The 20,558-nt window shown below is 38.8% G+C and overlaps 1 protein-coding gene across 1 annotated transcript in view; it reads left to right on the top strand.

The window, feature by feature from the left end:
• The window catches only part of LOC132824314 (coiled-coil domain-containing protein 73-like), a 128,741-nt gene that overhangs the window by 26,476 nt on the left and 81,707 nt on the right, over positions 1–20,558 (top strand). The window contains exons 3-6 of the mRNA XM_060838660.1: positions 1,676–1,747; positions 12,195–12,266; positions 18,763–18,798; positions 19,399–19,473. Coding sequence (XP_060694643.1) covers positions 1,676–1,747; positions 12,195–12,266; positions 18,763–18,798; positions 19,399–19,473 — 255 coding nt within the window. The remainder of the gene's footprint in view (positions 1–1,675; positions 1,748–12,194; positions 12,267–18,762; positions 18,799–19,398; positions 19,474–20,558) is intronic.

Genomic DNA, 20,558 nt, shown 5'->3' with positions numbered 1-20,558 from the left:
GATCGTGGGCAAGGTGAAGGTAGGACGTGGTGTCAGGAAGTGGTGGAGGCTGGTACAATTACAACATTTAAAAGACATCTGGATGGTGATATGAATAGAAACGGTTTAGAGGGACAGGGCCAAATACTAGCAAAATAGGGCTAGATTTATTTCGGATATCTGGTCGGTATGGATGAATTGGACTGAAGGATCTGTTTTGGAGCTGAGTATCGCTATGATTCTATGACTCTGATTGGAAGCAGAGAGGAAAAGCTGTCCATAGACCTTCTCATGATGGACCTCACCTTGGTGGAGGCAGGAATGTGGCAGGGTACTCTGCCATCTGATTAAACCTTCTCCTGTCAACAGCTGTGTAAGATTCCAACTAATGTTTAATGCAATTGTTCCACCAAATAATTGACAAATTGAAGATATGTTAAAGAAACAGTCAGCTTTCAATATGTTTAATTGTAGAAATTTTCAGAAATTACTCTTAAAATGTTTAAGATCTAGGATAAAACATTGATTAGGAAAAGAATTTGATGAGTACATTTTTTGTGTTTTAGTTGTATTGCTTTTCTGCACTTTACTGACCTCAAAGAATGTGGGCTATCTTTGTAACCCTGTAAGTTGTCTTTAAAAGATAAACAACCTACAGCATATCTCTCTGAAAATCCAAAAATGTCACATGGACAATTTATTTTTGTTATTACTGTGTGGATGAACATGTCAATCATTTTGCTTATACCAAGATCCTTTTTAAAAAAAAAGCAATCAGATGAATATGCAATTAACCTATTTTTGTCAACTTAATTGAGAGAAGAATATTAACCGCACTCAAGAACTCTGCCTTATTCTTTAAATTGTTCCATGGAATTTTTAAAGATCAACACAAGCAAGCAGATGTAATCTCAGTCACGGAGAGGCACCTGCAACTACAATTCTCCCTCAGTACTGCACTGGTGTCTGGTATATATCTCCAAAAGCAAAATCGGTCAGATGAAGAGTAAAGTACCTTTTACTTACTGAAGTTTGACAAAATTTATTCAACGGAGTAGAACAAGCAGAGTGAATTCAGGTTTTGTGTAATGTAGACAGTCTATTATCTTTGTCACATAGACAGAGTGATGAATTTTATTAGTTCTGCTGTTGTGCTATATGTGGCCACAAAAAGATGAAAAGAAATGTTGCTATTGAGTTATCTCTACAAAACTTGAACAAGGAGATGTGACCTTTCTTTGCATTTTTTTTATTCTGCACTTTGAAATGCTTAAGTGCTTTATCTTGTGTGTAATTTCCACTGTTATGGTAGCAGCACTCTCTAATGACATTGTATAAATAACACTGCACAAGATTGTACTCCTACCTCTAAATAAAAAATCAGAAGGTGCATGAGGTAATTTGCTTTATTTTCCCACCTTGGGGAAGCGGAGGAGGAATAATTACAGTTTTGTGTGATGTAGCTTTCAGTAAAAATTGTTTTCTTTATAATACCAGTGTTACAAACTTTATATTTTATTATCATCGTAAAAGGCTATATAGCACATAAGACATTATTACAGTCAGTTCAGATTATTGAATTACTTTGCGTGTTCATATAGCAGGTCAAACTAATGTTGACACAATCAAAATTTGAATTTTATTAGAATACTACTTAATACAAATTTATTGAAAAATACCATCTTTTATGTTTAAGGCTGCAGAAAGTCGATATGAAGATCAGATCAGAAACCTTGCGGTGGAAAAGCAAGAATTAGAGTGGCAAAAGGTAGTTTTTTTATCATCAGATAATATTGTTTCATATTAGGGCTCATCATGTAAAAACACGTTCATAAGAGGGAAGCTTCTTTGAGTACTATCAGTGAGGTGTTTTAAAAAAAGTGATATAGTTTATTTTGTTTTTAAAAATTTTTATGCTATAATAACTGCTTATCTCTCTAATTGTTTTCTCATGTTCTTTTCTGTAAACTGTATCCTTGTAAACTTGCAACTGTTTTTTTCAGAAAGCACATCTTGTACTAATGCTGTTTAGCTAGGAGCTGTACTATACTACTGTAAAGTAGAATCTGTTTTTGGAAATTTGCTGTCCATACTCCAGACCATTGATAAGTTTGTCTTGAGCAAACTTGTAACTGGAAGTCTTTCCTGATTGCTCACTTCCAGCATCATGACGGCTGGGCTGTCCTCAATACAGATTGTTAAAATTCTGTGGATTGGATTAGATAGTAGCCAGTATCTTATTAAAATGTTCTTTTTATACTATAGAAAATAGTTACATCAAAGTTACATCAGAGTCCACTCATTCTTTGTTGGCTGATTAGACTAGCCATCCATTCTAATCTCACTTTCTTGCACCTAATCTGTATTCTTTCAGGTTGTGATATTGCTGAATATTTGTAGCAAATGCTCTCAATAACACAAGAAAAAAAATAAATGTTGACTGTATCCTCACAGTTCTCCTTTGCACTTGTGACAGCTTTCCCCTTACCCCATTGCTTACAACTGCTTTCAGTAAGGTGAGGGCAAACCTAATTCACTCTCTGGAGACCTCTCCTGAATATGTGCATTATCCTCAGCTCTCAGTGAGTATTTGCTGGCTGCGTGGAGGTCTTGAAGAATGGGAATGTGGTTGTTCTTGGGGTCTAATATGTTTGATGGCCTGGGTGGTGTGCATCTTACTGTATGGGAGAGGTAGTTGAACTTATTGGATCTAATCCCTGAGTGTAAGTTAATAGTTGAGGAGAAAGTGAGGTCTGCAGATGCTGGAGATCAGAGCTGAAAATGTGTTGCTGGAAAAGCGCAGCAGGTCAGGCAGCATCCAAGGAACAGGAGATTCGACGTTTCGGGCATAAGCCTTTCCTGAAGAAGGGCTTATGCCCGAAACGTCGAATTCCTGTTCCTTGATATGCTGCCTGATCTGCTGCGCTTTTCCAGCAACACATTTTCAGCTGTAAGTTAATAGTTATTGTTTTCAGGGTAAATGAGAAACAGTTATGGTAGTTGCATGTTGAAAGTTGTTTGTGCTACAATGCAATTAGTTTGAAAATTGGAATGAGCAGGAAAGGCTTTGCACAAAATGACTAAATAAAGTGAAAATATCCAAAAAGGGTACTTAAGAAAAATGTTATGCTGTGAACGATGGTCATAACCGGAAAAAAGATTGTCAGTGAACAGAGGGACATGTAAATTAGGAACCCCTCGCCCTTCAAGCCTTTTCTGCCACTCATTAAGATCATGGCTGATCTGATTACTCTTGCCTCGCTCTGATAACTTTTTACCCTCTTGCTATCAAGAATCTACCAATTCCTGCTTTAAAAATATTTAATACTATGTATCCCCTTTTTTTGAGGAAAAATTCGAAATGTTCACTTTGAGTAAAAATATCTCCAGCTCTAACTTAAGTGGGTGACCGCTTATTCTTAAACAGTGACCCCTAGATATTTTCACAAAGCAAACATCCCTTCCACCCTATCAGGACCACTCAGGATTGAACATATTTTAATCAAGTCACCTCTTACTCGTCTGAACTGCTGTGTACACAGTCCGAGACTGTTCCTCATAAGACAGTCTGTCCGTTCATTTATTAGTTGAGTAAACATTATAAGAACTGCTTTGAACACATTTATGTTATTTCTTAATTTCGGAGATCAGTGTTGTTCACAGTAGTCCAGGCATGGCCTCACCATTGCCCAGTATAATTGAAGCACAACATTTGTACTTTTGTACTCAACTTCTTTTGCAATAAATGGTAGCATTCTTTTAGAACAAAGAAAAAAAGAACTGTACACCACAGGACTGGCCCTTCAGCCCACCACCTCTGCGTCAACACATGCTGCCTTTCTAAACTAAAAACCTTTTGCCTCTACGCAATCCATATCCCTTTATTCCCTGTTTATTCATATATCTGTTAAACGTTGCTATTGTATCCACCTCCCTCACCTCCTTTGATAGCACAATCCAGGCAATTACTGCCCACTGTAAAAAAAACTTGCCTTTCTCATCTTCTTTAAACTTATTTCCTTTTACCTTAAACCAATGTCCTCTAGTAATTGACATTTCCACCCTGGGAAAATGACTCTGACTGTCCATTCTATCCATGACTGTCACATTTTGTAAACTTCTATAAGGTTATCCCTCATCCATCAACATTTAAGTGAAAACGAACCAAGTTTGACCAATCTCTCCTCATAGCTAATATTGTGCAAACCAGACATCATCCTGGTAAATTGCTTATGTACCCTCTCCAAAGCCTCCACGTTCTTCTGGTACTGTGATGACCAAACATATGCACAATATTCAAAATGTGGCCAAACTAAAGTTCTACATAGCTGCAACATGACTTGCCAATTTTTATACTCTGTGCCCTGACCAGTGAAAGCAAATATGCTATAAGTCTTCTTGACTATCTTGTGTTGCCACTTTCTGGGAACTGTGAATCTGTATGCTTAGATCCATCTGTATGTTGATGCTACTAAGAGTTCCTCCATTTACTGTACACTTCCCTCCTATACTATACCTGCCAAAATGCATCACCTTGCATTTGTCCTAATTAAACTCCGTCTACCATTTTTCTGCCCAAGTCTCGCGTCTATTTATATTCTGTATCCTGTGGCAATCCTCCACATTTTCTGCAGTTCCTCCAATCTTTGTGTTATCTGCAAACTTACTACCTACAGAGCACCTACATTGGTCTCCAAATCATTGATGTATATATTTCAAACAACATTGATCCCTGCACAGGACACCACTGGTCCCAGATCTCTAGTCAGAGAAACACTCTTCCACCACTACTCTCTGTCTACTATATGTTATGGACCACGCCAAACCCCCTTAAAACATTTCAACAAGGTAGCCCAGACCCTAACTCTTCGAATAATTTTGCACATGTAAGGTGGATATTCCAGCAGCTGATCAAAACACTCTGTTTCAAACAAAGCAATTTATCAGAAAACCAAATTTACAATAGCATAAATATTTGAAAATCCAACTGACATAAAATCGCAACTTAACAAAGAGCTGTTACAAGTACCTGCAAAGTTCTATAAACACCCCTTGGCAAAAAGGTAAAATCAAACACTGGTTCTTACAGGAGAGAGATTACAGAGAGAGAGAGAATCAGCATGGAGCTGTTTTTTTGGGTCCAGCAGCTTCTCTGGTGAGTTCCCAGAGCAGAAAAAAACCCTGAACTGGGAGAACAGGCCACTCCCCTTTCACTGCACAAGCGTTTTAAAAACACACTTAAAAGCTTTCTCAAATAGATATTTCCAGATATATTGGAACCTCTGCCTTTATGATTCCTCTTAAAATAAAAACAAGGACAACAAAACCTTGTTAAAGGAGCATTGTCACATATGACTAAGCCAGCTCACCATAGATCCCATATGACTTCACCTTTTGTATCAGTCTGCCATGAGGGACCTTGTCAAAGGCAGTGCTAAAGCCCATACAGACATCTACGGCGCTGCTGTCATCAATCATCTTTGTCACTTCCTCAAAGAGCTCAATCAAGTTTGTGAGACATGACCTTCCCCACATAAAGCCATGCTGCTTGTCATTGTCAAGTCCATATTTTTCCAAACATGAGTAAAATCCTAACCTCAAGAATCTTCTCCAATAATTTCCCTCCATTGATATAAAAGTTACTGGCCTGTAATTTCCTGAACTATCTTTGTTGCCCTTAAGGAACAACTTTGGCTATTTTCTAGTCATCTGGGATCTCTCCAGTGACCTTAAGATTTTGTACAAGACTCCAGAAATTTCTTCATCTGTCACCCTCAGCATTCTGGGATAGATCCCAGGCATGTTCTGGGGACTTGCCTGCCTTAATGCTTTTTAAAACACCCAATATCTTTTATAGTATTGCCTCAGAATCTCAACGTACCTCTCTTGAGACTCACCATTCACTCTGTCCTTCTCCTTTGAGTTCTTTGATTGGAGCTGTTAATCTGTTTTAAACAGGGAGGCCTGGGTGACATAAAAGGATGAATGCCAGGGATATTAGGTCCCAGTGAGAGGCAGTGCCATTGCCAAAGACTGAGAATTTGTAAATGAAGGGTGATTGGTGATAGGATGCCTACCTCTGAAGAGTTATTTCACAAATTATTGATTAAGGATCTTGCCCATTTCTTCTGGCTCCACGCATCAATTTTGTCATTGAGTGGTCCTACCCTTTCCCTATCTACCCTCTTGTTCCTTAAATATGTATAAAATGCCTTGAAATTTAATCATTTTTGCTAAAGACATTTAGTGGTTCTTTTTAGCCATTTTAATTCCTTGTTTTGAGTTCTTTCCTGCTATCTTTGAATGCTGTGAGGGCTCTGTCTGTCTTCAGTTTCTTAATCTACATTTAACTGGAAAAATCAGTTGACCAAAGGTACTCTAAACAAGGAGTTCATAGAATATTTTTAGTATAATTTCTAAAAACATCAGACAAAATATATAATGAAACCACACTTGGAGTATTGTGTACAATTTTGGTCCCCTGTAGTTGCATTGGTGGCGGTTCAGAGGAGATTCACCAGATTGATTCCAGAGATATGGAGTTGGTCTTATGAAGAGAGATTGACCAGTTTATCCCTATAATCTCTGGAGTGCAGTGGATGTTGTGACATTGAGTAAATTTGAGGAGATATATTTTTAAATTAGTGATGACTCTGATATGAGATCAGCCATGATTGTGTCAAATGGTGGAGCAGGCTTGAGGAGTTGAATTGCCTCCTACAATTTTGGTCCCCTGTAGTTGCATTGAAGGCAGTTCAGAGGATGTTTACCAGATTGATTCCAGAGATGAGAGATTAGTCTTATGAAGAGAGATTGAGCAGTTTAGCCCTATACTCTCTGGAGTTTAGAAGAGTGAGAGGAGATCTATGTGAGATACCTAAGATGCTAAAGGAGATTGACAAACTTTTTTTATTCTTTCATTGGATGTGGGTGTTGCTGGTTGGGCAATCATTAATTGCCTATCCCTGGCTCCTTTGAGAACCTGGTGGTGAACTCCTTTTTGAACTGTTGTAATCCATGTCCTGTAGGTAAACCCACCAGGCCATTAGGGAGTAAATACAGAAAGACTGTTTCCTCATGTGGGGCAAAATAAAACAAGAGATCATAGTTTTATGATGATGTCTAGCAGATTTAAAATAGAGATGAGGAGAAATTACTTCTTGCAAAGGGTTGTGAATCTGTGCAGTTTATTACCCCAGAATGCAGTTGGTGGTGTGACATTTAGTAATTTAAGGAGGAATTAGATTTTTAATTAGTGATGACTTAAGGGTCGTGGACAGCAGGCAGGAAAGTGGAATTGATTCCGCGTTGAGATCAGCCATGATCATGTCAAATGGTTGAGCAGGCTTGACGAGCTGAACAACCTGCTCCTGCTTTTCATTCTTGAGTTCGAAGTGACATCCTGCCTTAATCATTTTTCATCTCTACCCGATCTGCTTCTATATCCTGGTTTCCTGAATTTGGGTTATCCTTCTCTATTGTAGTAATACCAAGCTTCCTGTTCTTCTAAATGTCATGAATCGTTCAATATTTAGATCCCAGTCTATGTCATCCTATAGCCATGTCTTGTGTATCAGCTCTCAAATTATGCTTATGTATTTCTATTTATGCTGTTTTGGATGCTATATGCGTTCATATACAAAACTTTTAGTTTTGTCCTTTTAAGATTTTTGTCACCTCTAGCTTACCTGTAGATTTACTCTAGATTAGTACACTGTCCTTTTCAGTCATGATCTGTTTGTCATTTCCCATATTGATACCTTGCTCTTTACCCTTGTTCTAATCTTTGACTTGCCACACCTTCCCAAATTTGATTCATTGCTCTCACTTTTTATTTTGAAACCCCATCTATTTATTTAATGATGTGTCTCACAAGAATACAATCCAGCTGTTGATCATGTCAAAGGTATAGCCTCCATTTTTCCCTAGTACTGGGTGGCCTGTGCCTCATGAACCAGAATTCACTTCTGCACCAGTCTTTGAGCCATGTTTTCATTTGTTTGATACAGAGATTATCACTTTAAGATACTGAATTTGGTACCTCACACCTCGTAGTGATTATTATGATTATACAGAACCTCTTTCCTTGTCCTGCCTATATGTTATTGGTATGTACATAGACCACAACAATTGGATCCTCCCCATTTCTCTGTTATTTCCTCTCCAGTCTTGAGCAGATGTCTAAATCCTGGGAGTGGGCTGGCAACACATCTTTCTGGGTTCTCACTCTTTGCTGCAAAGAACAGTGTCAATCTCTTGTACTGTATGGTGCTTCCTACTATGAATACATTCTTTTTCTTCCTCCCCTACTTGAATAGCTTTTTGAACTGCAGTGCTATTGCCAGTTAGTTCATGCACCTTGCAGGCCCCCACTTGCATCTAAGCAAAGTGAAAAAAACCTCAAAACTGTTGTGACAGTTACAAAAACTGACTCTTTTCCACTCCATGCCTCCGTGTTCCTTATTTGCCTCAGCTAGAGCCCTGCTCAGCAGTTCCTGACCACTGATCAAATCAGAAGATTATACCCTAAGGTATGTGGTCACCTCTTGGAACCAACAATCCTGGTAATGTAACCCCTCCTTGAAGCATCATAGCATCTATAGATCATTCTCTGGTTTGTTGATTCTGAGCTAACGCTCTTTGAACTGCAAATATTGCACATATGTTTGCCCCAATCATACTAGTATGCAGGACATCCTGCATATTGCAGTGTGATATATCACCTATCTTGCCATCCTTAATGTATTTTTTATTTAATTATATAATTATTTTCTTTTTAATGTATTTCTTGACCCTGCCTCAGTTCCTGTACTGTTTTAAACCTCAGGAATAGGTTAGACATTAAATATTTGCCAGATACTCACTTAAAGCTAGCTAGCTTCCTTTTAAGAGTGAGAACCAGTTCCTGCAGGGTGAAAAGGTAAAAGAGCAATTCCTGTTTGACCCTTCACTTAACTCCTTTACCCACTCATTAAAAATTACCTTTAAAACTGATTACCGTTTGTTAATTCAAAGTATTAGTTGATATTTCAGAAATACGTACAGAAATTGTTTGAAAAGAGAATAAAACTAGGCATACAAAATGGAATTGATATATTTATGTATGAATTCTTCAGAATGTATTTTATTCATTTGATTTCCGTGTATTCTGGTGAGATGTGGTGAGGGTTGTGCACATTGCACTCTTAATGATTTGTGGAACCATTCGGAAAAGTGTTCACAGCAAACAGCTCTAATTTGCACAAATAAGATTCATTATCCTATTAAACTTAGACTTGCAGGCTTCTGTTCTTTAAAAAAATCTGTATATTCACCTGTGTGACTTCAAAAATTTTTCTTTCAAATTCTTAACTGTTATGCAATATTGCCCCTTCACTGCCTTTCCTCGAATGGCTAAAGTCTTGGGTTCAGAACTCAGTCACGAAATGAGGCATTACAAGTACAACTCCATCTCTGACCACTGTACACAATGTGATGACCATAGCCATGTTTTGGTACCAGACTGTCCAATCTCATGTGGCTATATGCTACTTGCCTCTAAGAAGTTGGACATGGACTGCTTGGGGGTCACGTAATTATGAGGACATCACAGACCTATTATTAATTATTAGCTGCTTCATTGATGACCTTTCTCTCTATCATAAGGTCAGAAGTGGGAATGTTTGTCAATGATTGCACAATATTCGACACCATTCATGACACTCAGATATTGAAGCAGTAAATGCAGCAAATGGGCCTACCAGTGGCAAGTGGTATTCATGCTAAACAAATGCCAGGCAATGATCATCTCCAATAAGAGAGAATCTAACCGCTAACATTCAATGCCTTTGACATCAATGAATTCCCTGCTGTCAACATTCTGGGGTTACCATTGACCAGAAACTCACCAGAAAAATACACCGTCTTTAAAAGCAGGTCAGAGGCTAGGAATACTATGCAAATAACTCACCTCCTGACTCCCCAAAGCCTGTCTACCATGTACAAGTGAACGTCAGGACTGTGATAGAATACTCAACTCTTGCCTGGATAAGTGCAGCTCCGACAAAACTCAAGCTTGACATGACCCAGGAGAAAGAAGTCAGCTTGATTGTCAACATCCATCCACTTATTCCGCCACTGACATTCAGTAGCAGCAGCAGTGTGTACTGTTTATAAGATTTACTGCAGAAATTTGCCACAGTTCCTTAGAATGCACCATGACTAGATCTAGAAGGATAAGGCCAGCAGATACATGAAAATGCCACCATCTGCAAGTTCCCCTCTAAGCTGTTCACTGTCCTGACTTGGAAATATAATACCATTCCTTCAGTGTTACTCAGTCGAAATCCTGGAACTCTCTCCCTAATGGCATTGTGGGAACATGGGCTGCAGTGTTTCAAGAACTCAGCTTACCACCTCCTTTTCAAGGGCAAGTAGAGACCGACAATAAAAGCTGGTCAGCCCAGGTACTATGAGTACATTTAAAAAAAAAATGTTGAATTAGCTTTATGATTTGCTTTTAAATTCTTGTGTCTATATAAAAACATCGTATAATCTCTTGACAGATGAGCTATAATTTAATTGTGACCTTCATGGTGTCAACTAAGAGTCATTTGATAGTATACTCACCTCTCTGTTAAAAGACATTAGATTCAAATCTTACTCGAGGATGTTCAGCTTCAACATCAAGGATAACACTCAGTTGAGGGAATACTGCACATTCAGAGGTGCTGTTTTTGGATCAGATATTAAACTAAGATATACTCAGACAGCTAAAGATTCCTTGGCATCAATTTGAAGAATTGGGGAGTTATTCCTCAGTGTCTGCCCAACGTTTACCCCTCACATAACAGCACAAAAACCGATCACCTGTTTGTCATTGCATTGCCATTAGTGGAAATGTGATGTGCACAAATTGGCTGCTTTTTCTAACAGTAAAATAATGACAGTACTTTAAAGTACTTCATTGGCTATGAAGCCATGTGAGGAAACTGATGATTTATCAAGTACATGCAACGATGTCTTTCTTTTAGTATTTGTTATCTGGATCTCTTTGATATGATCCTATGTTAAGGGAAAATTTAGGTATGACATGAGTTAATCTAAAACAACATGAAGTTCCAGCTGGTATTAGAATGAGGTAGAGAGTTTCAGCTAACCGCATAAGCAATAATCATATAAATCATTTAAGATTCATTTTTCGTTTATTCTTATGCAAGAAAGTAGTAAGATTAAAAAAAAACAGTTAAACTGATCAGTTAAACGTGCTCATGCTGATGTAGCAGGGTTTCTTTGAAAATGCAACGTGGCTGAACCAGCACTAACCCTGAAACCTTCTTTGAAAATAGAATGTGAGGATGAACCCATACCACTAAGAAAGATAAAGGAATGGGTTTCAGTCAAGGATGGGAATGAAGCATACGCTTCGGAGAGGAGTTAGGATGGCACATGGAAAGATACAGAGTGGTAACAGGGTTCTTGGTACTTTTGGAATGTTTAAAAAAAAACAAGATAATTAAAACAAAACATTTCTGGAATTTGAGAAACATGCTATCTACACGATTTATATCTGATGAATCATCATTGGGTTGGAGTGCTATCTCAGAACCTTGAATAGATTGTGCCAAAGTTGGTTCAATAAATGAACTAGTACTGTGAGACTCTGGAGGTTATTTTGTTCAATAATCTACCACACAGTCTAAATTTGGTGCAGTTGTAGTATTTAGCCAGAAAGTCCAGGTTCAAGACCCACCTGCCACAGAAGTATGTCATAATATGTTCGAACAGGTAGATATATTTGATATGTAGGTCACCATTATCTTCCCAGCCAATATGCTGATCTAGACTGACACCTATATCCAGTGAAAGAATTTAAGAAATCAATAATTAATAATTGCTGATAGTTATGACTGACAGTTAGGTCCAAATATTGCAATCTATGTTTAGCCAGTGTATAACTGAAGTGAAAACAGAAGTTGTTGGCAAAACTCAGCAGATCTGGCAGCATCTGTGGGAAGAAAGTAGAGGTAGCATTCCTGATGAAGAGTCACTGGACTTGAAAGATTAACTCTGCTTTCTTGCAACAGACAGTGCTAGACCAGCATTTTCTGTTTTTGTTTCAGATCTCCAGCATCTGAAGTTCTTCAATTAATAAAATAAAGTGTTTGTTTGCTTCATTTATTGACCTGTAATTTGTAATATGCAATATGGTTCACTGATATTTATTTGCAAAACAGGAGTCATTGCAGCATCAGTGCAATGTGTTGTCTAGTCAACATGAAGAAGCTATGGCTGTCCTAAAAAAGCAGGTACCGTTTTTTTATGATTGCAAAAACATTTTGTTTCACAATGAGATTTTACAAACAGATTTAATAATGATTTTATGATCATGAAAATCTAATTTTGTAAAAACTAACTACGCTGTTGAAAATGAACAATCATCTGTAATATGGGGTATAATTAATGTATGAGAACTTGTATTTTTTTTTGCCATCGCCTCATACTGAGAGACATTAACAAATCCACCAGTGATGGTGTAAGATGGAGCAATTCGTTGCAATGCATGTAAAATAATTTCAAAGGTAACTGATTGTAGCTGCGTAAACTAAGTGCATTACATTAGACTTAAATGCATTTGCCATACTTCAGGATTAAAATACTTAATGTCCATTCTGGACAACATTTATATATACCTTAAGTGAATCAATATAATTTAAGCAGGTAAAGTGCCAGAACTGCTGCATCATAGCACTAGGGACCTGGGTTCGATTCCAGCCTGGGCGTCTGTCTGTGTGGACTTTGCACATTTCTTCCATGTCTGTGTGGGTTTCCTCCCACAGTCCAAAGATGAGCAGGTTAGGTGAATTGGTCATGCTAAATTGCCCATAGTGTTCAGGAATGTGCGGATTAGGTGCATTAGTCAGGGGAACTGTAGTGTAATAGGGTAGGGGAATGGGTTTGGGTGGAAACTCTTCGGAGGTTCTTTGTGGACTTGTTGGGTCAAATGGCCTATTTTCACATTGTAGGCATTCTATTCTGTTCTGTTCTAACAGCATAGGATTTCCTGTGTCATGTGATTATACTAAAAAGTAATATTTTTAAGGTTCTAGCTAATGTATCAAAATATTGATAGAACTGCAGCTTCTTTGTTAAAGGAGGGGAAGTTGAAGCTTTTCATCTTGTACTCATCAGATCTAGCATGAAGATACAGACTTGGGGAGAAAAAGAGAACCATTTTATATAGCATGAGAAGAGGGTGCTGATTGGTTAAGCCATTATTGGCATGAAGACGTAGTATGAATTGTTAACTTTCAATTGTAATGCTTAGACCAGGTAGATAGATTCTGATTGGTCTGGGCATTATTATGGGGATGTAACATAATGACCCCTTTTTCAAAAAAGGTGCAATTGTATATACAAATTATTTTCATCAAAGAAAACAGCAGACTTAATATTTAAAATAAAACAGAAACATTCTGCTCTGTTCTGATGAAGGATAACTGGACTTAAACATAAACTCTATTTTTCTCTCCACTTATGCTGCCAGACCTCCTGAGTTCCCCAACACGCTTTTAGTTTTAGATCTCCAGCAATGTAGTTCTTCGTTTTATTTTATCCTTAGTATTTATATATTTAGCTTCTAGCACATACACATGCATCACACTGAGAACCTGACTGATGATCTAAAATTGTTTTCCAGTGTAATTCTTAGTATAGTCCGCATTATTTAATCAATGATTTCCAATAGCAGAATCACACTGAATGGTGGATACACTTTACTGAGGCTTGCTAGCATGAGATGATTGAGCATGTGCTGGAAGAGCTCAGCAGTTCAGGCAGGTGAAATAGGTGGATAGGTGGAAAAGCAGATAGGCAGGTCGGACAAGGCGGGACAAGTCACGGGGACAGTGCTGAGGTGGAAGTTTGGAACTAGGGTGAGGTGGGGGAAGAGGAAAAGAGGAAACTGTTGAAGTCCACATTGATGCCATGGGGTTGAAGTGTTCTGAGGCGGAAGATGAGGCGGTCTTCCTCCAGATGTCTGGTGGTGAGGGACCTCCATGTCTACGGCAGAGTGGGAGGGGGAGTTGAAATGTTGGGCCACGGGGCAGTGTGGTTGATTGGTGCGGGTGTCCCGGAGATGTTCCCTAAAGCACTCTGCTAGGAGGCGCCCAGTCTTCCCAATGTAGAGGAGACCGCATCGGGAACAACGGATACAATAAATGATATTAGTGGATGTGCAGGTAAAACTTTGATGAATTTGGAAGGCTCCTTTAGGGCCTTGGATAGAGGTGAGGAAGGAGGTATGGGTGCAGGTTTTACAGTTCCTGCGGTGGCAGGGGCAAGGTGCCAGGATGGGAGGGTGGGTTGTAGGGGGGCGTGGACTTGACCAGGTAGTCACGGAAGGAACGGTCTTTGCGGAAGGCGGAAAGGGGTGAGGAGGGTAATATATCCCTGGTGGTGGAGTCTTTTTGAGGTGGCGGAAATGTCAGCGGATGATTTGGTTTATGTGAAGGTTGGTAGGGTGGAAGGTGAGCACGAGGGGCATTCTGTCCTTGTTACGGTTGGAGGGGTGGGGTCTGAGGGCGGAGGTGCGGGATGTGGGCGAGACACATTGGAGGGCATCTTTAACCACGTGGGAAGGGAAATTGCGGTCTCTAAAGAAGGAGGCCATCTGGTGTGTTCTGTGGTGGAACTGGTCCTCCTGGGAGCAAATACGGCGGAGGTGGAGGAATTGGGAATACGGGATGGCATTTTTGCAAGAGGTAGGGTGGGAAGAGGTGTAATCCAGATAGCTGTGGGAGTTGGTGGGTTTGTAAAAAATGTCAGTGTCAAATCGGCCGTCATTAATGGAGATGGAGAGGTCCAGGAAGGGGAGGGAGGTGTCAGAGATGATCCAGGTAAATTTAAGGTCAGAGTGGAATGTGTTGGTGAAGTTGATGAATTGCACAATCTCCTTGCGGGAGCACGAGGTGGCGCCAATGTAGCAGAGGAAGAGGTGGGGAGAGGTGCCGGTGTAATTACGGAAGATCAACTGTTCTCCTCCATGACCTATCACCTTCATCTCCTCCTCCACTCATCTATTGTACCCTATGCTACTTTCTATCCACCCCTACCCTTCTCTAGCTTATCTCTCCACGCTTCAGGCTCTCTGCCTTTATTCCTGATGAAGGGCTTTTGCCCGAAACGTCGATTTCGCTGCTCCTAGGATGCTGCCTGAACTGCTGTGCTCTTGCAGCACCACTAATCCAGAATCTGGTTTCCAGCATCTGCAGTCATTGTTTTTACCTCCTATGTAACATTGTTCATTTGTATATGGTGAGATGCTGGAGATCAGAGTCAAAACATGTGGCGCTGGTAAAGCACAGCAGGTCAAACAGTGTCTGAGGAGCAGGAGAGTCGACATTACGGGTATAAGCCCTTCATCATTACTGATGAAGGACTTACGCTGGAAACGTTGACTCTCCTGCTCCACGGATGCCGCCTGACCTGCTGTGCTTTTCCAGCGCCACACTTCTTGGCTATTTCCAGCAGCACTCAGGAAACTTAAAATAAAGTGGCCCATTTGATTGACACCCCATCCACAAAGCATTCACTCTCTTCATCACTAATGCTGAATAGCAGCAGTGTGTACCATTTAGAAGATGCACTGGAGAAATTCACCAATGTCTCTGAGACAGCATCTTCAAACCCTTGGCCGCTACCATCTAGAAGGACAAAGGCACATGGGAACACCACAATGTACAAGTTCCCTCCAAGTTACTTACCATCCTGATTTGAAAGAATATCACCTTCAGTTCCTTCAGTCTTGCTGGGTCAAAATACTGGACCTCTTTTCCTAATGGATGTACCTACACAAATGGTTGCAGTTATTCAAGAAAACAGTTCATCACCACTTTCTCAAGGGGACCTAACGATGAAAATAAAAGCTTGCTGTGCTTGTGTCTCACACATCTCATGAGTGTATGAAAAAGCACAATGCAGGTCCATTACAATCAGTCCAGGAATAGCGGTATATCAATCCGTTATATATATCATAGTTCGTTTCTTGTGCCTGGTGTGTCTTGGAAGAAATTCAACCTCTTCACTTGGTAAAAGCATCGACGCTGCAGCATCCACTGTGTCCCTCTAAGATTCCAAGGTTTCTTCAACAATGGATGGAGGAGAAGAACTTGCCTGTTCTGAGAGGCATGGTATGTTTTGTTCCTGCCCTGTTTGCAAATTTGCAGCTTTCATGTGGTCCACATATTTGTTCAGGATTGACTCACTCACCTAAACTCTGAGTGTCAAGAGACCTGACCTTGTTCCAATCATGCCTCTTACCCATACAGGGCCAGTTCCATAGTTTCAACACCAGACTTCATTCCCTGAAATAAATTTCTCTCTTGCTTAGCAGAGCCTTGTTCTGGCATTGGTGTTCCTGATGCCATTTCGAACCAGAAAGGTTTCGGTTCTGGTTGTGATGGCCCTTCTGTTTTCCCCATCACCACCAACTGTTTTAGTTTTGCCAGGACTGGATATTTTTGTGTCCACAGTCTGATTTTGTTAGTGGGGTCTGGAAGGATGTCCAGAAAGTTTAAAACCAGAATGGAGTCTTGAAGTGATGGGGAGCAGAGGGTCTGTCAGTGGGGTCCAGCTAAAGGTATCCGTATTTGCTTCTTGACCTGCCGAGCAGTGTTCCAGCTTGTAAATTGTATGTATTTAGAATGAGAGCCCACTGCTGAATTCAACCTGAAGCTATGGGCGGCATGGCCTTGTCCTCTTTGAGTAGCCCTAGCACGGATTTATAGTCTGTTAATATTGTAAATTTACTTCCATAAAGATTTTGTGGAACTTTCTCACATCAAAAATGACTACCAAACCTTCTTCTCTATTTGGGCACACAGTCTGGGAAACATACGTTCTTGGTCATTTATTTTCATTGGACCACCTGTGAAGCAACACAATCCTGATAGTGCACAGGGAGGCATCGCGTGTTAGCACCAGATCTCGTTTGGAATTATTGTATGCCAACACCTTTAGACAATGATAGCTACTTCTTTGCTTCCTGAAAGGCTGCATCTTGGTTACGAGACCATTTCCAAGACCCTTTTTCAATGGCAGATGTAAGAGTGCCAGGATGGAGGCCAGGTTACATATGAAGTTCCCATAATAATTCACCAATTGGGTTACTCGTCGGAGGGTCGGTGTGGACTGGTTGGGCTGAGGGCCTGTTTCCACACTAAGGAATCTAATCTAATCTACCTAGTGTGTTGTCATAGAGTTCAGTTCTTGAACCTCAACTGTTTATAATTTGTATAAATGATCTAAATGCAGGAACAGAGTGTAACATAGCAAGGTTCATGGATAATACATATAATGCATATTTTGTTCATGAATTTGCTGTAAGGCAATTGACGAATTGGGGATACTGTTCGTAAAGTGCAAATTTTTAAAACACTGGTTGGCTTTAACACTATTACATCACCAACACTTTAAGCGCTGTTTCTAAAGCACAATTTTTCTGTAATGGTGGGTTGCACAAGAACACAGTCATTACGTTATAGAAGAACTACCTGTACTAAAATAAGTTAGAAAACAGGTAGTGATGAGGAGCTGAAGAGTTTAAGGATTGATATTGATAGGCTATGAGAATGGGCCAGAAGCTGGCAGATGGAGTTTAACGGGGATAACTGTGAGGTTGTGCCATTTTGGCCAGAAAACTAAAAGAGCAAGTTATTTTTTAAATGGGAAATAGATTAAAAGTTCATCAGTGCAGATGGATTTGTGCATCTTAGTACATGAATCACAAAGTGCAAAGGCAGAGTATGCAGGTGCAGCATGTAATAAGAAAGGCAAATGGAATCCTGGTATTTATTGCCAAATGACTGGATTATAAAAGCAGTGTTGTTACAATTAAATAAAGTGTTGGTGAGACCATACCTGGGACATAGTGTCCAGTTTTGGTTTCTTTACTTGAGGAAGGATGTGGTTGCACTGGATGTAGTTCAGAGAAGAATCACGAAGTTGATTCCAGGGGATAAAAGGGCTGTCATACAATGAGCAATTGAATAGCTTGGCTTGTACTCGCAGGAGCTTAGAAGAATGATCTGGTTGAGGTATATAAAGTGCTAACGGGAACTGATAAGTTGGACTTAAATGGATGTTCCTTCTTGTTGGACAGTCTTGATCAAGAGGTCATAGATATAGAGTGAGAGGAGGTAGGTTCAAAACTGAGATGAGGAGCAACTACATCTCTGAGTATTGTGAATTTGGAATTCCCTGCTCCAGAGAGCAGTGGAGGCGGGATCAATCAACAGATTCAAGAAAGAAATATGTTTCTGATGCAGAGAGGGATAAAAGGCCATAGGAGCAGGCAAGAAAGTGGAGTTGAGACCAGGGTAAAATCAGTCATGATCATGTTAAATGGCAGAGAGGGCTCAAAGGGCTAAATTGTCTACTCCCACTCCTAATCCCTGTGTTCCTATCTTCCTAAGTAAATGTCGAGAGCTCATGGAGAGAAATCTCCATAAACCTGTCAAAATTGACTGTTGATTTAAATTTTAGTAAAATTTAGCCCTCACTCTATCAGGTGTCTACTCCCTAAGCTTTTGTGTGGATGGAAACAAATTAAAATAAGAGTCCTGAAAAGAAATGTAGTAAACAAAATCCCTTAATTTTCAATTTCAGGAATCAAATCTATTTTCTCACATATTGCCCATGAACTGTAAGAGTAAAATGCTGTCATGTGAAAAATGGTTATGATGTGGGCTTGTTTCATGTTTATTTTATCATACCTTGATATTGACTGGATTTGTTTCCTTATAGTTTCAGACAAGAATTAATGCAGTGGAAGAGGAGAAGGTACTACTTATTATTAAGAATACTAAAACGCATAGTAAAAGCTGTATAAGAGACCATTTTGCACGTAAATGTTTATTATGTCTTTTGTTTCGATTACTGTTGTAATTATTATTTCAGTTCTGTGATAGTTTTAGATATAACTAGTATCACAACATTAATTGTCCATATCTTAATTTTATTAGGACACTTAGGTGAAATTGTTACTATCAGTGATTTTACAAAAATGCTTATCAAAACAAACCTTAATGAAAATAGAGTATCCTAACATAGCTTTTTCACAGCAAATACAGTCTATTCCTTCATAATAATGACGCATTCCAGGTTTCCACAAAATTGATGGCTCATTACTAATAAATAACAGAAAGTACCTTCTTCTCAAATTAGCTTTCAGTTATATTTATGAACACAGTATTTATAAAGGATATAACTGTATCTTCAAACAAAAATCATGACATATTTAAGGAGATAAATGTCAATTTTGTTCAGTTCTAAAATAAGTGAGGTTATTCCTTTTATTTTGTGTATATTAATCATGCTAATCTCTATTTAGAAGTCTGAACATGCACTGGATAATTGTGATAATTATACTGTTCTTTGTAGGGCAAGTTCCAGATTAGCCTGGAATCGAAAGAAAGAGAAATCAGTGGATTGAAGGAAGAATTGAAAGGACTGCAGGTAAATAATCAACATAGATCAGTATTTTATATAATGTGGTCAGTGAAATGTTAAATAGAAATGTGCACAGCCTGATCTAACCTGGTTTCATAATTTCTATAGTTGAATTAACTACATAACATTGATCATGGAAGTTGGTCATCTTTTTTCAATAAACTTGTAAATTTATTTAATATTTGAAGGAAATCCTGTTATTTTATGCCCTATAAACTAAAATTGTTAATATCGGTATTGTTAAACCAGTAGCTATTTCTGTATATTTTAATCATAAACTTGTAATTTGCTAATACGGAACTGATTTACAATTAAGAAAACGATAGTAAGCCAGAGGTTTATTTTTATTATGGACTTATTACAAAGATGCTCATATCCAATATATGGGATTAAACGACACCATCGTGCAGCAGATTTTCAATAAAGAGTGTAGAATACATTGTAAATTTATGCCATAGTCTTGAAAGCACTTGTGACTTATTACTGTCTAAACAGATTGAACATAGCTTGGATGGATTAATTGCAACATATCATAGTAACTGTTTTCTAAATTATTGGGTGAGTATGTAAATTAACAGATTATTAGTCATGCTTTTATATTTCATACTTACATTAAAATAAATCCTGATTTACACACAATATAGTAGCCATAGCTACTGCATTAATACGACACAGATTGATAAAGAAACAAAAATCTTAGACATATTTACTTATAGGTTTTTTTTCATGGGACTAGATTCACTCTGAATAAAATTCTAATTCTTTTAAGTACATTAAGTGTAGGAAAAGTGCTTTTGTAAATATATTACCTGGGTAATTCGACAGCTGATTTTCAAAAGAGCAGTATCCAAAATAAAGTCAATGACTGGAACATCTGCAATAACTCTTGAATGGGGTGCTGCTGACCTCGTAAACGCAGGCAAATATCATACTGTGTTATCTATATAGGTCTCACTGTCATTTAATGTAAAAAAATTCCATTATCTCACTTAGAGAAGGCCAAGAGTTCTTTTGATTGCTCTACAGTACCTATGTGTCATGTCCAGCAGAGCATGTTAAATCCTATACATCACCTATGCTATGTCACAGAT

This window comes from Hemiscyllium ocellatum, chromosome 18 (genome assembly GCF_020745735.1).
Source record: "Hemiscyllium ocellatum isolate sHemOce1 chromosome 18, sHemOce1.pat.X.cur, whole genome shotgun sequence".
In the NCBI taxonomy this organism is placed as follows: domain Eukaryota; kingdom Metazoa; phylum Chordata; class Chondrichthyes; order Orectolobiformes; family Hemiscylliidae; genus Hemiscyllium; species Hemiscyllium ocellatum.
Note: the sequence above shows the minus strand (reverse complement) of the source record. Positions and strands in the feature narration are given on the sequence as shown.